We start from the raw sequence: 18,646 nt of genomic DNA, 5'->3' as shown, positions 1-18,646 counted from the left end.
GGGTTAAGGATCTGGTTGCCATGAGCTGTGGTGTGGGTCACAGTCGCGGCTCTGATCTGGCATTTCTGTGGCTGTGGTGTAAGCCAGCAGCTACAGCTCTGATTTGAGCCCTAGCCTGAGAATCTCCATGTGCTATGGGTGTGGCCCTAAAAAGACAAAAAAAAAAAAATCGGTTGCATTTCTGTATACTAATAATGAAATATTAGAAAATGAATATAAAAATATAGTATCTTTAAAAATCACACTCCCTAAAATTAAATACCTAAATTTTCTTTTTATTTATTTATTTTATAATTTTTTTTATTTTTTTCTCTTTATATCTGGTTTACAGTGTTCTGCCAATTTTCTACTGTACAGCATGGTGACCCAGTTACACATACATGTATATAGATTCTTTTTTCTCACATTATCATGCTCCATCATAAGTGACTAGATATAGTTCCCAGTGCCACACAGCAGGATAGCATTGCTTATCCATTCCAAAGGCAATAGTCTGCATCTATTAACTCCAAGTTCCTAATCCATCCCGTTTCCTCTCCCTCCCCTTTGGTAACCACAAGTCTTTTCTCCAAGTCCACGATTTTCTTTTCTGTGGAAAGTTTCCTTTGTGCTATATATTAGATTCCAGATATAAGTGATGCCATATGGTATTTGTCTTTCTCTGACTTACTTCACTTAGTATGAGAGTCTCTAGTTCCATCCATGAATACCTGAATTTTCCTTTCTTTTTTTTTTTAATGTTATTTTATTTTTTATTTTTTGTCTTTTGTCCTTTTAGGGCCACACCCGCGGCATATGGAGGTTCCCAGGCTAGGGGTCTTATAGGAGCTACAGCTGCCAGCCTACGCCAGAGCCACAGCAACACCAGATCCAAGCTGCATCTGCGACCTACACCACACCTCACAGCAACACCAGATCCTTAACCCACTGAACGAGGCCAGGGATCAAACCCACAACTTCATGGTTCCTAGTCGGATTCATTTCTGCTGTGCCACGACGGGAACTCCTGAATTTTCCTTTTAAATGAAGTTTTTCAATGGTCAGGTCAGAGCTGATATCTATTAGATTTATCTAAGAAACATGTTTCCTTCATACCTGGAATGATAATTTATGTACTTTTCTTACTGGTTTCTTTGTTGATTGTTTTCATATGTGTTCTTGGTTACATGAGCCCATAAAAACATAACATTTTTATGCTAATTTTTGAGAAATATTTATTTGTAACATTTAACGATGACTACACTTAAACTTTGTAAAGTTTCCCTATCACTTGTTGTCTATCTTTTTTATATAGAATACTTTCTTTTATAGAGTATTTTTCCTCCTCATTATTTATCATCAGCAAAAATAATACCTTTCCAGGTATTATCTTATTTGAATTTACCATTTTAAAAAGTTGTTTTATTTTAACTGGCCTACCAGTACAACTTTCAATAAATTGAGTTTTCCTGTATTAACAGTCTTTTATTGGCTTTTTTTCTAGTATTTAAACCAAACAACTTAGTGGTTCTGATGAGATTACTCTAAATATTACATTATTTTTTTTCTGTTCTCACCAGTACAATGAATATAATTTTTACTTTTTTCTAATAAAGGCAACTTTCATGAATTATAAATTTATATTGTTTAGTGGTTTGTATGTTGTGCTTTTAACAAAAAAGCTTCAATGAATTATAGAAAAATTAATTTATTTTTAAATAAGAACATAAGACTGCAATAGAATTTTAGTTGTTATCAGGGTTGTCATATTTTTTTTCACCTAGTGTCAGAAGTACAAATTATTTATATGTGCAAAGTATCTATCATGATTGTGATGGCTCAGAATAATTTGAGATTTTTAAAATGTATAAATAAATTGGTAGATGATATTTATTTTTGGACCTATATAATTAACTCTGTTATTTTTTGACAGATATGTTTAAAGGGTAAAGTACACATATTTAAATACTTAAATATACAAGCATGTTGCAGAATGGATAAGAAACCAGATTCTCTGGATCTTCCATCATTGAGTAAAAGAATGCCCTCCCAGCCTCTCACAGACAGGTAATGTAATACTCTGACAGTCTCATTTCATGATTATCATGTCTCTTTTCTCTATGAAATATATTAATCTTGAGTATACTGAGTATTTTTAGGCTGATTGGCCCAGTATTAAAGTCAGTAATTGGCCGAAGTGAAATGTCATCATCAGAGAATGAACTTCTTAAATACTAGAATAAATTTAGAATTTTCTCAATAAATTTATTATTAAAGCTTTTAGTAGTAAAATGTAGACATTTTACATTATAGAACAGAAACACTAATTTCTTAGCACTTGACAACTATTAATTTACTCCTGTGATCACTCTATTGTACATTTGTAATAAGATGTAGAATTTGACTTTTGAACAGAGGTTAGTGGAAGAGCAAGACATTTGGGTGTACCTTTCACCTTCATATTTTTATGTCTGGATCAAAGATGATTTATTATTGATGTTCTGTATGATACTGGTGTTTTTCTCCTCCTGAGATTTGGAAATGCTAGATTTGATATTCTATTTTTAGTTCATCCTTTTTTAATAATGATTTTTATTTTTTCCATTATAGCTGGTTTACAGTGTTCTGTCAATTTTCTATTGCATAGCAAGGTGACCCAGTCACACATACACATATACATTCTTTTTTCTCACATTATCTTGCTGCATCACAGGTGACCAGACATAGTTCCCAGTGCTATACCAGCAGGATCTCATTGCTCATCCATTCCAAAGGCAAGAGTTTGCAGCTGTTACCACAAATTCCCAATCCATCCCGTTCCCTCCCCCTCAGCAACCACAAATCTTTTCTCCAAGTCTATGATTTTCTTTTCTGTGGAAAGGTTCCTTTGTGCCATGTATTATATTCCAGATATAAGTGAAATCATATGGTATTGTTCTTTCTCTTTCTGACTTACTTCACTCAGCATGAGTCTCTAGTGCAAATGGCATTATTTTGTTCTTTTTTTTTATTCCATTGTGTATATATACCACATCTTCTTAATCCAATCATTTGTGGATGGACATTCAGGTTGTTTCCATGTCTTGGCTATTATGAATAGTGCTGCAGTGAACATGCGGGTGCATGTGTTTTTTCCAAGGAAAAGTTTTGTCTGGATATATGCCCAAGAGTGGGAATCCTGGGTCACATAGTAGTTCTATATTTAGTTTTCTGAGATACCTCCATACTGTTTTCTGTAGTGGTTGTACCAATTTACATTCCTACCAACAATGTAAGAGGGTACCTTTTTCTCCATACTCTCTCCAGCATTTGTTATTTGTAGACTTATTAGTGATAGCCATTCTGACCAGTGTGAGGTGATACCTCATTGTAGTTTTGATACGTATTTCTCTGATAATTACTGATGTTGAGCATTTTTTTCATGTACCTGCTATCCATCCATATGTCTTCTTTGGAGAAATGTCTATTCAGGTCTTTTACCCATTTTTCAATTGTTTTTTTTTTTGTTGTTGTTGGTTTTTTTTTTTTTTTGCTGTTGAGTTGTAAGAGCAGTTTGTATATTTTGGAGATTAAGCCCCTGTCAGTTGCATTGTTTGAAACTATTTTGTCCCATTCTATAAGTTGTCTTTTTGATTTTTTTTTTTATGGTTTCATTTCTGTGCAAAAGCTTGTAAGTTTGATTAGATCCCATTGGTTTATTTTTGTTTTTATTTCTATTGCTTTGGGAGACTGACCTGAGAAAACGTTTGTATGGTCGATGTCAGAGAATGCTTTGCCTGTGTTCTCTTCTAGGAGTTTGATAGTGTCTTGTCTTATATTTAAGTCTTTCAGCCATTTTGAGTTTATTTTTGTGTATGGTATGAGGGTATGTTCTAGTTTCACTGATTTACGTGCAGCTGTCCAGTTTTCCCAGCACCACTTGCTGAAGAGACTGTCTTTTCCCCATTTTATATTCTTGCCTCCTTTGTGGAAGATTAATTGACCATAGGTGTCTGGGTTTATTTCTGTGTTCTCTCTTCTGTTCCATTGGTCTGTATGCCTGTTTTGGTACCAGTACCACACTGTCTTGATGACTGTGGCTTTGTAATAGTGCCTGAAGTCTGGGAGAGTTATGCCTCCTGCTTGTTTTTGTTCCTCAGGATAGCTTTGGCAATTCTGGGTCTTTTGTGGTTCCATATAAATTTTTGGATTGTTTGTTTAATTCTGTGAAAAATGCCATGGATAATTTGATAGGGATTGCATGGAATCTGTAGCTTGCTTTGGGTAGTATGGCTGTTTTTACAGAATTAATTTTTCCAACCCAGGAGCATGGAATATCTTTGCGTTTCTTTGAATCCTCTTTAATTTCCTTGATAAATGTTTTATAGTTCTCAGTGTATAAGTCTTTCACCTCCTTGGTCAGGTGTATTTTCCAGGTATTTGATTTTTTGGGGGTGCAATTTTAAAGGGTATTTTTGTATTCCTTTTCTAATATTTCATTGTTAGTATACAGAAATGGGACTGGTTTCTGAATGTTAATCTTATATCCTGCTACTTTGCTGAATTTGTTGATCAGTTCAAGTAGTTTTTGGGTTGAGTCCTTAGGGTTTTCTTTATATAATATCATGTCATCTGCATACAGTGCTCTTCTCTTCCAATTTGGATACCTTTTATTTCTTTTGTTTGGGTGATTGTTGTGGCTAGGACATCCAGTGCTATATTGAATAACAGTGATGAGAGTGGGCATCCTTGTCTTGTTCCAGATTTTTGCAGGAGAGCTTTCAGCTTTTCTCCATTGAGGATTATATTTACTATGGGTTTGTCATAAATGGCTTTTATCATGTTAAGGTGTGTTCCCTCTGTACCCACTTTAATAAGAGTTTTGATCATGAATGGATTTTGGACTTCGTCAAATGCTTTTTCTACATCTATTGAGATGATCATGTGGTTTTTGACTTTTCTTTTGTTAATTCATCCTTTTGAGATATAAATTGGTCTGAAAGATTTTATAAAAATGTAATTCTATGCAGTAGTATGGAAAAATAATTTGGAGTTGGGTGGGACTACAGAAAGGGATTCTGTGCCCCTGTCTAAAGTATTTAAAGGTTTGTCATTGTACTTATGACGTAGTTTAGACTACTCGGAATGGCAGTGTGTAAGTATTCTTGTTAACAGTGCAAGTTCTTGAATTCCCAAATAGGACCTTTTTTGAATTTTTTTGCCTCATTTGAATTAAGTATCTGAACATTAAATTTAGTTCCCAAAGATTGTTTTATTTAATATCATAAATGATAATAGACCAAACAATTCTACAAAAATTAGAGAAATTCATATACTAATCTCTATTAGTCTGCTTTATATTTATTTAAAAATTAATTTACTTTTGTGACAGCATTCATTATATTAGTCATTTATTTATTTTAAAAAATATCAGTTGAATGCCAGCTGGTAGGTTCAGGGCATGTTTTGTTGAATTAGGTATGCATTGATGGTGACCCTCTTGGAGCTCAATCTTTGAACCCTGTAGTGGAGGAGGAGTTTGTCAGTAAACAAAGCGAGAAAACACACACACACAGATACATGTATAATTTCACATTGTGGTGAGTGCTTTGAAGGAAAGGAACATGTTTCAGGAGTGTGATTAGGGAATGTCTCTTTGGGAAGGTGAGGTTTTAAATCAGGATTTGAAAGGAGAAAAGCTAGCTGTGGACAAGTGAGGGGAATAACATTTCAGACAGAAAGAATGACATGTGTGAAGGCCTTAAGTTAGGAAGAAACTTGGTGCATTGAAAGTAAAAACTGAAAGGAGACCAGCATTGTGGTATAAGTTGATTTTGGAGAGGTAGTCAGGGCTTAGATCATGTATGTAGGAGCTTTGAAAGCTGTAGTAAGGAGTTTGAATTTTACTTAAAGTACAGTGGGAAGTCATTGGACAGTTATAAACAGGAGAATCACATGATCTGAATTATGTTAAACTATTTTAGCTCTTAAAAAGAGAGGAGTTCCCGTCGTGGTGCAGTGGTTAACGAATCCGACTAGGAACCATGAGGTTGCGGGTTCAGTCCCTGCCCTTGCTCAGTGGGTTAAGGATCTGGCGTTGCCGTGAGCTGTGGTGTAGGTTGCAGACGCGGCTCGGATCCTGCGTTGCTGAGGCTCTGGCGTGGGCCGGAGGCTACAGCTCCGATTCGACCCCTAGCCTGGGAACCTCCATATGCCGCGGGAGTGGCCCAAGAAATAGCAAAAAAAAAAAAAAAAAAGAGAATATACTGGAAGTGAATAAGAGTAGAAGAACAGGGACTGGTTAGGATATTGTGATAGTGCCAAGAGATCAAGGGATCTTGAATAGGGTTGTTGCAGTAGAGATGAAAAGGAGTGAACAGAATTGAGATATGTTTTGGAGATGTTCTGTAGCAGTTCTGTCCAATAGAAATGCAATGTGAGCCATGTAAGTCATTTAAAACTTTTTTGTAACCTATTTTTAAAAAGTAATAAACAGGTGAAGTTAATTTAAATTAATTTAATTTAATTTAGTTTTTTACTTTTAGGGACGCACCCTCAGTATATGGAGGTTCCCAGGCTAGGGGTCGAATTGGAGCTGTAGCCGATGGCCTATACCATGGACACAGCAACGTTGGATCCAAGCTGCATCTGCAACCTACACCACAGCTCATGATAACAGCAGATCCTTAACCCACTGAGCGAGGCCAGGGATCAAACCTGAGTCCTCATGGATCCTAGTCAGATTCATTTCTGCTGAGCTACGACGGGAACTCCAGTTAATTTTTTTTTTTTTTGTCTTTTGTCTTTTTGTCGTTGTTGTTGTTGTTGTTGCTATTTCTTGGGCCGCTCCCCCGGCATATGGAGGTTCCCAGGCTAGGGGTTGAATCGGAGCTGTAGCCACCGGCCTACGCCAGAGCACAGCAACGCAGGATCCGAGCCGCGTCTGCAACCTACACCACAGCTCACGGCAACGCCAGATCCTTAACCCACTGAGCAAGGGCAGGGACCGAACCTACAACCTCATGGTTCCTAGTCGGATTCGTTAACCACTGCGCCACGACGGGAATTCCTCCAAGTTAATTTTAATAATACATGTTATTTAACCCAATATATTAAAAATGTCATTTCAACATATAATTAAACATAAAAATTAGTACATTTTTTCACATTATTTTTCTTCCTTTTAAAACTTTGAAATCTAGTGTGTATTTTATGTTATAGCATGTTTCAGTTTGAACTAGTTACATTTCAAATGCTCAATAGCCATATATAGTTAGTGGCTATAGTATTGGACAGTGCAGGTCAATAGAGTTTATTTATGAATTGGCTCTTGGGTATGCTAATCTCTCAGTCACAGTATTGAGAGTATTGAATTACTTAGAAAGTTCTTGTATCTACTTTCTAGTTTAAAACTAATGTTCTTGGCTATATGGTTCTTACTCCTAGAATTCCTTTCCATGGCTTGACTATTTTGTAAACTCTTTATTCTACATAGTTAATTATACTTGTCATCAGCTTTAGAGTCAGACATAGTATGCCTGTGAAGCTCTTCTCCAACTCTTAATAACTGTATGTTCTTGTGCATAATATCTCTGGTCCTCTTCTTTCTGATATGTGAAAAGGAAAATAATGATATAGATGTTGTGAGGATTAAATGAAGTAGTGTATATAGAGTACTTAACAGTGTCTTACTCATAATTCCTCAACAAATACCTTATTATTATCATTGCCATCTATTACTAGTATACTGATGTATTTTAATATAGTTCATGGATGTATTATTGTGCAGTGGATTCAGATGGAATTTGTTTCTAATCATGGTTTAACCTTTTAATTCCTCTGTGGCCTGTGTGAGTTACTTAATCTCTCTGAGCCTGTTTCTTTATTTAAAACGTTAACAATACACACTTCATGAGCTTGTTCTGAGAATTAACTTTTGTTTGGCAATTAGTTCAATAAATGAAAGGCAGTAAATGTCATAATTTTTCCCCTTGGGGTGTGAACTTTTATAAGCTTTATTATCTTCATTTGTAAAAAAGATATAATTATATATAAATTGTATAATGTAAGGATTATGAATAAAAGATGAGGTGCACCTGGCACAGTATCTAACACAATGTAGACACTCAACAAATGCTAGCAATCACTGCCTCTTTTCATCCTTCAAGATTAATCTCAAATGCCACTATCTTGGGTGAAGTCTTTCTTAACCTTATCAAGAAGAATTAGTTAATCTCTCTTTTCCCACGCCCTTTATCTTTACCTTTGTCATATTCTTCAAAATATGTAAACATACTCCCTTTTCCTCTGGGCTGAGAACCCTTTGAAGCCAAATATTTTAAAATTCATTGTATTTTAGGCATTCGGCATAGTGCCTGACACGTAGTAATTGCTTCCCTACATTTGTTGATATACTCCTGAAAAGTATAAAATCAATACTTGGGGAGGCATAGTGATTAAGATCAAAGACTTCGGTGTCAGATAATTTTTGGATCAAATTTAGGCTGACATTTGCAAGTTGCATGTCGTTGGGCAGTTTGTTCAATCACTCCTGGCCTCAGTTCCTCTTTTGTAAAATGAGAAAGCATTAACAACCTGCTAGAGTTTTCACAAAGAATGTATAAGGTATTATCTTTAAAGCACTTATCCCAATTCTTGGCATATAATCAGTGGTCAATGTAGAGTATATGGTAAATTTGCATTTTAAGGTGAAGAATATTTTGCACCCTGGGTGGCATACTGTAATTCAGAAATTTACAAAGACACCTCTATCCTCATACCAAAGCAATTGCTTATTCAATGCTTTGCAAGTTTTTTTTCCTTGCCTTTTTTCACTTTTCTTAGTTATTAGATGGACATTATTTGTAAAGCCAAATATATATTTTAAAGATAATGAAGAAGAAACTATGATTTTTTTTTTTTTTTTTTTTTTTAGAGCCGCACCTGAGGCATATGGCGGTTTCCAGGCTAGGGGTCAAATCAGAGCTGTAGCCACCAGCCTACGCTACAGCCACAGCAATGAGGGATTTGAGCCGCATCTGCAACCTATACCACAGCTCATGGCAATGCCGGATCCTTAACCCACTGAGTGAGGCCAGGGATCATACCTGTGTCCTCAGGGATACTAGTTAGATTTGTTTCCACTGAGCCATGAAAGGAACTCCGAAACTGTATGATTTTTTAAAGTTAAAAAATATTTCAGTATTCTATGGTGAAATTTGTCAACTGATAAGAAAAGTAGAAAGGTTTTTATCAAGATGATTTTCTAGCAGGACTATCTGCTTTTCTGAATCTCTCAGGAGAAATAGTAGGCTCTTATTAACAATTTTTACAGCAAAGCATATCAAGCACATTATGAGGGACATTAATAAAGTGATTTATATGATCTGATATTTTTCTCCTCATGTTTTTAAGGATCTTAGACATCAAAGGTATATATTCTATATTATCTAGGGAAATTTTAGGTCAGTTCTGTAGTTTCTATTTAAGAAGAAAACCCTGACTGCCCTTAGAATTTGTATTTCCATAGTATGGAAGATTTTTATCCAAATAAAAATCATGGCCCTGACTCTGGAATTGGAAGTGATAATGGAGAGAAACGATTGTCTACAACAGAAGTGAGTCTTTTCTATGTTGATCTGTTTTATTTTTTAAGTTTTATTAGAGTTTTGACATAGACATTCGCACACATTGATTTGTTTAAAAATATGATCATTACATTTTATGATTTCAAATGAAAAAAGACATGTACATTTTTTAAAGAATAGTAAACCTTATATTAATTTTTGTTTTGAAATTGGAGTCAATCAGATGTTCTGTACTTCATATGTGAAATTAAGGCAACTTAATCCTCATCATATATATGAAATGCCTCATTTTTACTTTTTGCTTATTCCTTTCAGCCATCAGATGATGACACAATCAGCCTTCACTCTCAAGTCTCAGAATCAAATAGAGAGCAGACATCAAGAAACGACAGTCACTCAATAGGAAGTAAACTTGATTCTCAGAAGGGTAATTCATTTGATATCTGCTATTTTAATTTCATGTACGTAGTAGCCCTTATTAAAATGAATATTAAGAGTGGGCTTTGAGGAGTTCCTGTCATGGCTCAGTGGTTAACGAATCCAAGTAGAAACCATGAGGTTTCGGGTTCGATCCCTGGCCTTGCTCAGCAGGTTAAGGATCCAGCGTTGCCATGAGCTGTGGTGTAGGTCGCAGATGAGGATCCTGCGTTGCTGTGGTTCTGGCGTAGGCTGGGAGCAACAGCTCCGATTGGACCCCTAGCCTGGGAACCGCCACATGCCGCGGGTACAGCCCTAGAAAGGACAAAATAAAAGACAAAAAAAAAAGAATGGGCTTTGAAAAATTATGGTATCTTTGGCCAACTCTTTCTTCCTTCCTCTCTTTCTTTCTTCTTCTCTTTCTTTCTTTCAAATGGCTGCACTCACAGCATATGGAAGTTCCTGGGCCAGGGATTGAATCCAAGCCACAGCTGTGATCTACACTGCCGCTATAGCAACAACAGATCCTTTTAGGTCGATTCTGTATTTTCTACACTGCACCGGGTTGGGGATTGAACCCATGCCTCCATAGCGACCTGAGCCACTGTAGTCAGATTCTTAACCCACTGTTCCACAGTGGGAACTCCTGGCCAACTCTTCTATTGAGAAAATATACATTTTTCTAAGCACTTCAGTTCAGAGCACACTGTATTATTCATATTTTCTAATAAATATTAATCTATACTTAGACCAGGAGGTGTATGATTTTATTGACCCCAACACAGACGATGTAGCAGTTCCTGAACAAGGAGATGCACATATTGGATCATTGTCTCCTTCCTTAAGGTAAACAAAACTTTGAACAGATATTAATAACATGTTCTCCTTGATCTCTCAAAAGTGAGCCATACAATTTTAAATGACAACTTTCTTTTATATAAGGGAAAAGAAAAAGGTCCTGAAAAATCTCAGAAAAATGAAGAATTGGGAGGTGGAAAAAGGTAAGTATACCCAAATTCTTGATTTGAAATGTTACTTATTAATACTTTAAATATTTGTTAGATATTTCTACTTGAAAGAGTACTTGAAAGAATGTATTTTCTCTTTTTTTTTAACCTAAGTTCAGATAGTTAATTTGTAAATATTTTATTTGTCTACATTTCTCAATTAAAGTGAAAACTATAGTAGGCATATAAGTTGAATGTAGTATATGTATATATTACACTGTTTTAATACCCTCTAAATTATTATTGAAGATGACATGGCTGTACTTCCTGTACATTGCCTCATTTGAGCTATTTAACAACTTTTTTTTTTTTTTTTTTTTGTCTTTTTGCTATTTCTTTGGGCCGCTCCCACGGCATATGGAGGTTCCCAGGCTAGGGGTCGAATCGGAGCTGTAGCCACCGGCCTACACCAGAGCCACAGCAACGCGGGATCCGAGCCGCATCTGCAACCTACACCACAGCTCACAGCAACACAGGATCCTTAACCCACTGAGCGAGGCCAGGGACCGAACCTGCAACCTCATGGTTCCTAGTCGGATTCGCTAACCACTGCGCTACGACAGGAACTCCTTAACAACTTTTAAAAACAGATGGTAATTGATATAATTTGACCAATAAGGGAATTAAGACCTGGAGTTTTGATTGTCTGAAACTCAGATGTTCTGACTCTTGGTCTAATACATTTTCCATTTCATCAAACTGGTTATGGTAATTTTAAGGTTATTTACTTCTCTATTTTATTAAAATAATTACACTTTGGAGTTCCTGTTGTGGCTCAGCGGGTTACGAATCCAACTAGTATCCATGAGGATGCGGGTTTGATCCCTGTCCTTGCTCAGTGGGTTGAGGATCTGGCATCGACCTGAGCTGTAGCATAGGTCATAGATGTGGCTCAGATCTGGCATTGCTGTGGCTGTGGCATAGGCTGGCAGCTGCAGCTTTGACTTGACCCCTAGCCTGGGAACTGCCATATGCTGCAGGTATGGCCCTAAAAAGAAAAAAAAAATTATGCTTTGAATCTTTTCTTTAGCACTTTATGAAATGCTGGAATATGATCTACCACATTTTTCACTCCTTCAAGTTACTTCATAGCTACAGGAAGGAAGGAGCATTTGTTGAATAACTAGCATGTACCAGAATCTGTGCTACATCCTTTCCCATGTTTCTTAATCTTCATTGAATCCTTCAGAGTCAATATTGTCTGCATTTGTCCAGATGAGGTAAATGAAGAAGCTCAGAGATTCTCAAGTTTCTTGTCTAGAACCACTTAACTTGTGTCTACTAGAACCTCAGATGTGAACCTAGCTCTCTTTGATCCCCAAGTTTTTTCTCTTTACTGCTTCTTCCAAATGACCTCAGTACTTTTTAACAGTCATTAATTAATCATCTCTGGTTTCCCATAAGGAGATACAATGCTTTGTCTTGTACTTTATATTTCATTCTTCTCTTACTTTCTTACCTTATGAGGACAGCTGCCTAAACTTGAGAGTTTCCAGTGGCATGCCAAATATGGTAAAGATATAGAGTCTTAGGCTTGATACCATTTTTTAAATAAAATACTTTTGGAATAAAATTACTAGAGTTTGGAGAATAATTTTAAAATTTCTTCATTCTTTTTAAATGATAAAAATTATATATTTTAATGAGTATTTTGGGGCAAATTTGCCATTCTTACCTGAACTTATTTTGCATTCCTACTACTTAAACATTTAAAAATCAAAATGAATAAACTAATTAAAGCAAGTGGTTTGATAAAATGAGACATTTTCATAACATTTTCTGTGTCTTTTTTTGCTGCACCTGTGGCATATGAAAGTTCCTGGGCCAGGGATCAAATCCGAGCCACAGCTGCAGCAACACTGGATCCTTTTAACCCACTGCACCAGGCCAGGAATCAGACTGATGCCTCCACAGGACAAGCTGGTTTCTTAACCCACTGAACCAAACCACACCAGGAACTCCAAATATTCTTTCTTTCTTTTTTCTTTTTTTCCTTTTTTTTTTTTTTTTGGTCTTTTTAGGGCTACACCCGCAGCACATGAAACTTCCCAGGCTAGGGGTTGAACGGAGCTGTTGCTTCTGGCCTACACCACAGCCACAGCAATACCAGATCCAAGCTGTGTCTGCAACCTACACCACAGCTCACTGCAGTGCCAGATCCTTAACCCACTGAGTGAGGCCAGGGATTGAACCTGTGTCCTCATGGATACCAGCCAGATTTGTTACCACTGAGCCATAACAGGAACTCCCAAATATTCTTTATTTCTTATTTTAACATTTTAAATATAAGGACATTAGGATTTTAGCTTTCACATACTATTAAAAATAAAATATGGTTTCTACTTCTGAAGCTGGCATAAAATATCATCTGCCTTACTTTTTGGATAACCATGTTTGTGTCACCTTTCAGATTTGGGAAAGAACTGCTACTTGCTGAGGAAGAGGATGATGATTTGAAGGAAGTAACTGATTTGAGGAAAATAGCCGCTCAGTTATTGCAGCAAGAGCAGAAGAACAGGTATTTTTTTCAGTAATAAGATTTAAATAGGCAAATTTTATAATCATTAAATCTGAGTATTTAAAGATCATCAAATAAACAGTAAGCAATAGGACCATCTTAAGATCTGTTTCAAGGACTATTAAAAGACAATAGAAAATACATAGGAGAGAAGTGTAAAGAGTTACATATACAGTTAACAAAATGCTTTATACTCACGTAGTTATATTTAATTATTGGTTTAGTATCTTATTCCTGTGTGCTAAATAATAATAATTGTTGATATTCATTTTAACTCCCAATAGCATTAGATATGTTATAAGCATATTTTCCAAGTATATGTCTTAAGTATATAGTGTGCTTTTTATTGAATTACCTGGGATATGTGTAACTCCTTAAAATTGAATTTAATTGTATCATGGTTGATTAAATCACTGTGATGATTTGAGAGTCACAGGTTCACTGTTTCTTGGTCAACAAGCATTTCTCCCTCTGGCTAGGCTTTCTCCAAATACATGTTATTGGCAATGAGGAGGACACTGTGTTAATGAATATAAAATCAGTGCAAGTCCATTTTTTTTTTTTTTTGGCTTTTTGTCTTTTCAGGGCTGTACCCACGGCATATGGAGGTTCCCAGGCTAAGGGTATAATTAGAGCTGTAGCCGCCAGCCTACACCATAGCTACAGCAACCCGGGATCTGAGCTGCGTCTGTGACCTACACCGCAGTTCATGGCAATGCCGGATGCTTAACCCACTGAGCAAGGCCAGGGATCGAACCCACAACCTCATGGTTCTTAGTTGGGTTCATTTCCGCTGCCCCACGATGGGAACTCCCAAGTCCGTTTTTAATACAGAAAAAGTTCTAGATGCTGCTGAGAGTCAGCTATTTTTGCCATCTTCATGTACCGAGAGTACCACATTTATAGTTTTGAAGTAATAAAGAAGATCTGAGGTTTTTTTGGATTTGAGAAAATTAAAAGGATGATTTTGGTGCATTTAACATGGATACCTAACAAGTATTTAATTATTCAAAACATTAAATGTTTATGGATCACTTGACCATGTTTTGAAAAGTATAAAAAAAGTATATTGACATTTGCTTAAAGATGCTTTGAAAAATAATTACTGTTAAAACTTATTCAGTGACAAATGTATGATTTTAGGGGCCACTATTTTTTATTTTTTTATTTTTATTTTTTAAAATAGTATCTTATTTTGCACATACAAATATAAGCTCTTTTTGGATTAAATATTGTATGCAGTGATATTAATGTAATAACTGTCTAATTTTTGAAGGAATTAAAATTTTATGATATCTGGTCATAAAGTAAGGTGCACATTTTACTTTTAAAATTGTAATAGACAATTTAAATTAGGTCCCTATCCAGTTATGTTAATAATTGAACTTAAATTGATCTCAGAATTTTTATAGAACTAAAAATCATGCTAGAAAATATTGTTTATTTTATCCCTTCAATATCTAATGTATCCTCATTTCCAATTCACATTTTTCTTCTACCATAACTTCCTGTCACCTTTTTCTGTGAAGTTTATCTTCTAATATTTTCCTATGATTTATTTCTAATGGATATTTTTAAATTTGCTTCTTAGGAGGTTGTGTGTGTTCCCTCCACCTTTATTATAATCAAAGTATTGATCCTCCTCATGGTTTAAGGTGTGTGATGAAGCAAGCCATCACCTGCTCCGTGTAGCTTAAAAAATAGTTTGATGTCTGTCTCCTCTACTGGACAGGTGAAAGAATGTACTTACTATTATGGACAGAAAGTATTGATTTTATAAGAAGGCACAAAAATATCCATTTCTCTCATTGTGTTAAGAATAGCATTTGAGGAAGTTCCTTTGTGGCTTCGCAGGTTAAGGATCTAAGTATTGTCATTACCATGGTTCATGTTGCTGCTGTGGCAGGGATTTGATCCTTGGCCTGGGAACTTCTGTATGCCACAGGTGCAGTAAAAAGGAAAAAAAAAAGAAATACCATTTGAGTACATAATTTTAACATTTGCATATATAGCATTTCTATATTTTCAATTTTTCTCCTATTGTTATATTAGTTTTTCATCTATCCTTGTGACTTAAATTATTCTTGCTAGCCTAGATATAACATCAAATGATGTTTCATAGATCTTGTTTTTGTGATAGTTTTGTAATCAGTGCAAAACATGCCTTGTACATAGTATGTACTCAGTAATATTGTTACTGGTTAATTGATTACTTGAAAATGAGATCAAATACAAAGTTAATAGGAACCATTAATTTAGTTAATATGTCCTTTCTTGAGATGTATGCAAAAATTATTTCTGTCTGTTTTGTCTTCTTTCTCCTTTTCAGATGTAATACATACAAATATAAGCTCTTTTTGGATTAAATATTATATGCAGTGAGATTAATGTAATAACTGTCTAATTTTTGAAGGAATTAAAATTTTATAGTATCTGGTCATAAAGTAAGGTGCACATTTTACTTTTAAAATTGTAATAGACAATATAAATTAGGTCTCTATCCAATTATGTTAATAATTGAACTTAAATTGATCTCAGAATTTTCTTACACTGAATCTAGTATTTTCTAGCATTAGGTAATCTTGTCCTTCCTTCCAAAATATGTGCTGTTGCTTACATCTCTTAGATGTAGATAATTAATTTTTTTGTTTACTGTTACAACACTTGAGTGAGTCCAAAAAGTCAAAAGTAAACTTGTATAAGGATATATTCCTTAGAAGATTTAAGTTTTTATACCTTCTCTGGTAGTAGAATTTTCCTTTCACACCGTACTGTTTTAGATTCCAGCTTTATTAATGAAGAGTCTGAAATGCTATTGAAAATTGCAAGTCAACCAGAAGTTGTAACATTTCTTTCTAGGTTTAAATGTAATCATTTTAAAGTTTTTGTTTGTTTGTTAGTCCTTTTAGGTCTACACCCGTGGCATATGGAGGTTCCCAGGCTAGGGGTTGAATTGGAGCTATAGCTGCCGCCCTACATACACTACAGCGACAGCAACGCCAGATCAGAGCTGTGTCTACCCACAGCTAATGGCAACACCGGATCCTTAACCCACTGAGTGAGGCCAGGGATCGAACCCGCAACCTCATGGTTCCTAGTTGGATTCGTTTCTGCTGCGCCACGATGGAAACTCCATGTTGTTAGTCTTGATTTAAAATAATTTATCTAGAGTAAGATTATCTTTGTATATCAGGACTTCTACTGTGACTCTGTGTTTTCTACTTAACTGTTCTTTAGCTGCTAGTTGAAGGTAAATGCAGTGTTAACTCTCAGCTAAAAGAAGCCATGCATGTACTCCAAAATTAGAGGCAATTTAAAAAACTGCTTAGGAGTTCCCGTTGTGGCGCAGTGGTTAACGAATCCGACTAGGAACCATGAGGTTGCGGGTTCGATCCCTGCCCTTGCTCAGTGGGTCAAGGTTCCGGCGTTGCCGTGAGCTGTGGTGTAGGTTGCAGACGCGGCTCGGATCCTGCGTTGCTGTGGCTCTGGCGTAGGCTGGCAGCTACAGCTCCGATTCAACCCCTAGCCCGGGAACCTCCATATGCCGCAGGAGCGGTTCAAGAAATGGCAAAAAGACAAAAACAAAAAAAAAATAAAATAAAATAAAAAAAAAAAAAAAACTGCTTAAATTGAGTTCAGTGATGATTTTTTTTTATTTCCTTTTTTTTTCTGTCTTTTTTGTCTTTTTAGGGCCACACCCATGGCATACGGAGGTTCCCAGGCTGGAGTCGAATTGGAGCTGTAGCTGCCAGCCTACACCACAGCCACAGCAATGTCAGATCTGAGCTGCGTCTGTGACCTACACCACAGCTCATGGCAATGCCAGATCCTTAACCCACTGAGCGAGACCAGGAGTCGAACCCGAGTCCTCATGGATACTAGTCAGGTTTGTTAACCACTGAGCCACAATGGGAACCCCCAGTGATGATTTTCTTAGAGCAGCTTTGCCACTTGCTTAATTAGTTCATACTGTTTTTTTTTTTTTTTTTTTTTTTTTTTCAATTTCTTGGGCCACTTCTGCGGCATATGGAGGTTCCCAGGCTAGGGGTCAAATCGGAGCTGTAGCCACCGGCCTACACCAGAGCCACAGCAACACGGGATCCGAGCTGCGTCTGCGACCTACACCACAGCTCACATTAATGTCGGATCCTTAACCCACTGAGCAAGGCCAGGGATTGAACCCGCAACCTCATGGTTCCTAGTCAGATTAGTTAACCACTGAGCCACGATGGGAAGGAACTCCAGTTCATATTCTTTTTAAAAATGTCTTTGATTCTTTAAGGAAATTTTTATTCTTTGGTGGATGAAACTATCCTAGGAAAGTAACAATAACATAATGCACAGAATTAACATTCAAAAAGGGTGGGAAAAGAGATCAGCAAATAAACCATCAAGTAGATGACTCATAAGTGTTCAAAGTATGAAGCCTAATTATTTAGAAGACTGCCCCTTCTTAGTCTAATTGACATGCATAGATTAAACTACTTTGTGTTGACTTTTTTTTGTTAAATTTTTTAAAAGCTAATCTGTATTCCCTTTGTCAAAATATTAGATTATTTCTACTTGTTTTTGAGTATATTGAAGTCTCCTTCAGTTAGTGACCTTGTCTACATTAAAAGAGCTTTTCTTTACTGTACAGCAACAATGTAAATCAACTATAATGGAAAAAAAATAAAAACCTAAAAAAAATAAAATAGCTGTTCTACAAATCATGATTTTATCTTCATTATAAATCGGGAAATTAAATATTTATTATCTTAAAAATCATTATCTTAAAATAATGTTGCTCTGTAAATTGTTAAGCCAGTTTTTCAAATTTCCACCAACTCTACTTAAGTATGTTAGTATTAGAGAAGTGCCTACTGATACTGGTTTTCTTATTATGTGGCTTAATAAGTAGATGTTTAGCTGGCTTCTTAAAATCTGTTTGATTATCATGCTAAAGAAAGGATTATAATATAAAGGGCTTTTCCAATGAATAGTTTCAGTTGAGTGGTTCCCACTGTGTGTTCATTGCTACTAGCTTATTTTATAGTATTTTCTATTACATCTTTCCTTTTAATAATTATTTTATTTGATTTTAGTGTGTCCTGAAAGATTTTACTTATTGTGGAAACTTGTGCTTTTGAGTACTATGTAATATAGCTAAATTGAAAAAA

At 35.8% G+C, this 18,646-nt stretch overlaps 1 protein-coding gene across 2 annotated transcripts in view; it reads left to right on the top strand.

Moving 5' to 3' along the window:
- Positions 1 to 18,646, top strand: part of LRCH2 (leucine rich repeats and calponin homology domain containing 2) — a 103,371-nt gene that overhangs the window by 45,604 nt on the left and 39,121 nt on the right. For both annotated transcript variants that reach the window (XM_021079894.1, XM_021079893.1), the window contains exons 6-11: positions 1,913 to 2,046; positions 9,488 to 9,575; positions 9,861 to 9,972; positions 10,712 to 10,793; positions 10,868 to 10,963; positions 13,380 to 13,487. In XM_021079894.1, the coding sequence (XP_020935553.1) occupies positions 1,913 to 2,046; positions 9,488 to 9,575; positions 9,861 to 9,972; positions 10,712 to 10,793; positions 10,868 to 10,963; positions 13,380 to 13,487 (620 nt within the window). The remainder of the gene's footprint in view (positions 1 to 1,912; positions 2,047 to 9,487; positions 9,576 to 9,860; positions 9,973 to 10,711; positions 10,794 to 10,867; positions 10,964 to 13,379; positions 13,488 to 18,646) is intronic.

This window comes from Sus scrofa, chromosome X (genome assembly GCF_000003025.6).
Source record: "Sus scrofa isolate TJ Tabasco breed Duroc chromosome X, Sscrofa11.1, whole genome shotgun sequence".
NCBI lineage: Eukaryota > Metazoa > Chordata > Mammalia > Artiodactyla > Suidae > Sus > Sus scrofa.
The sequence above is the reverse complement of the archived record's forward strand: the minus strand, read 5'-3'. Positions and strand labels throughout refer to the sequence as shown.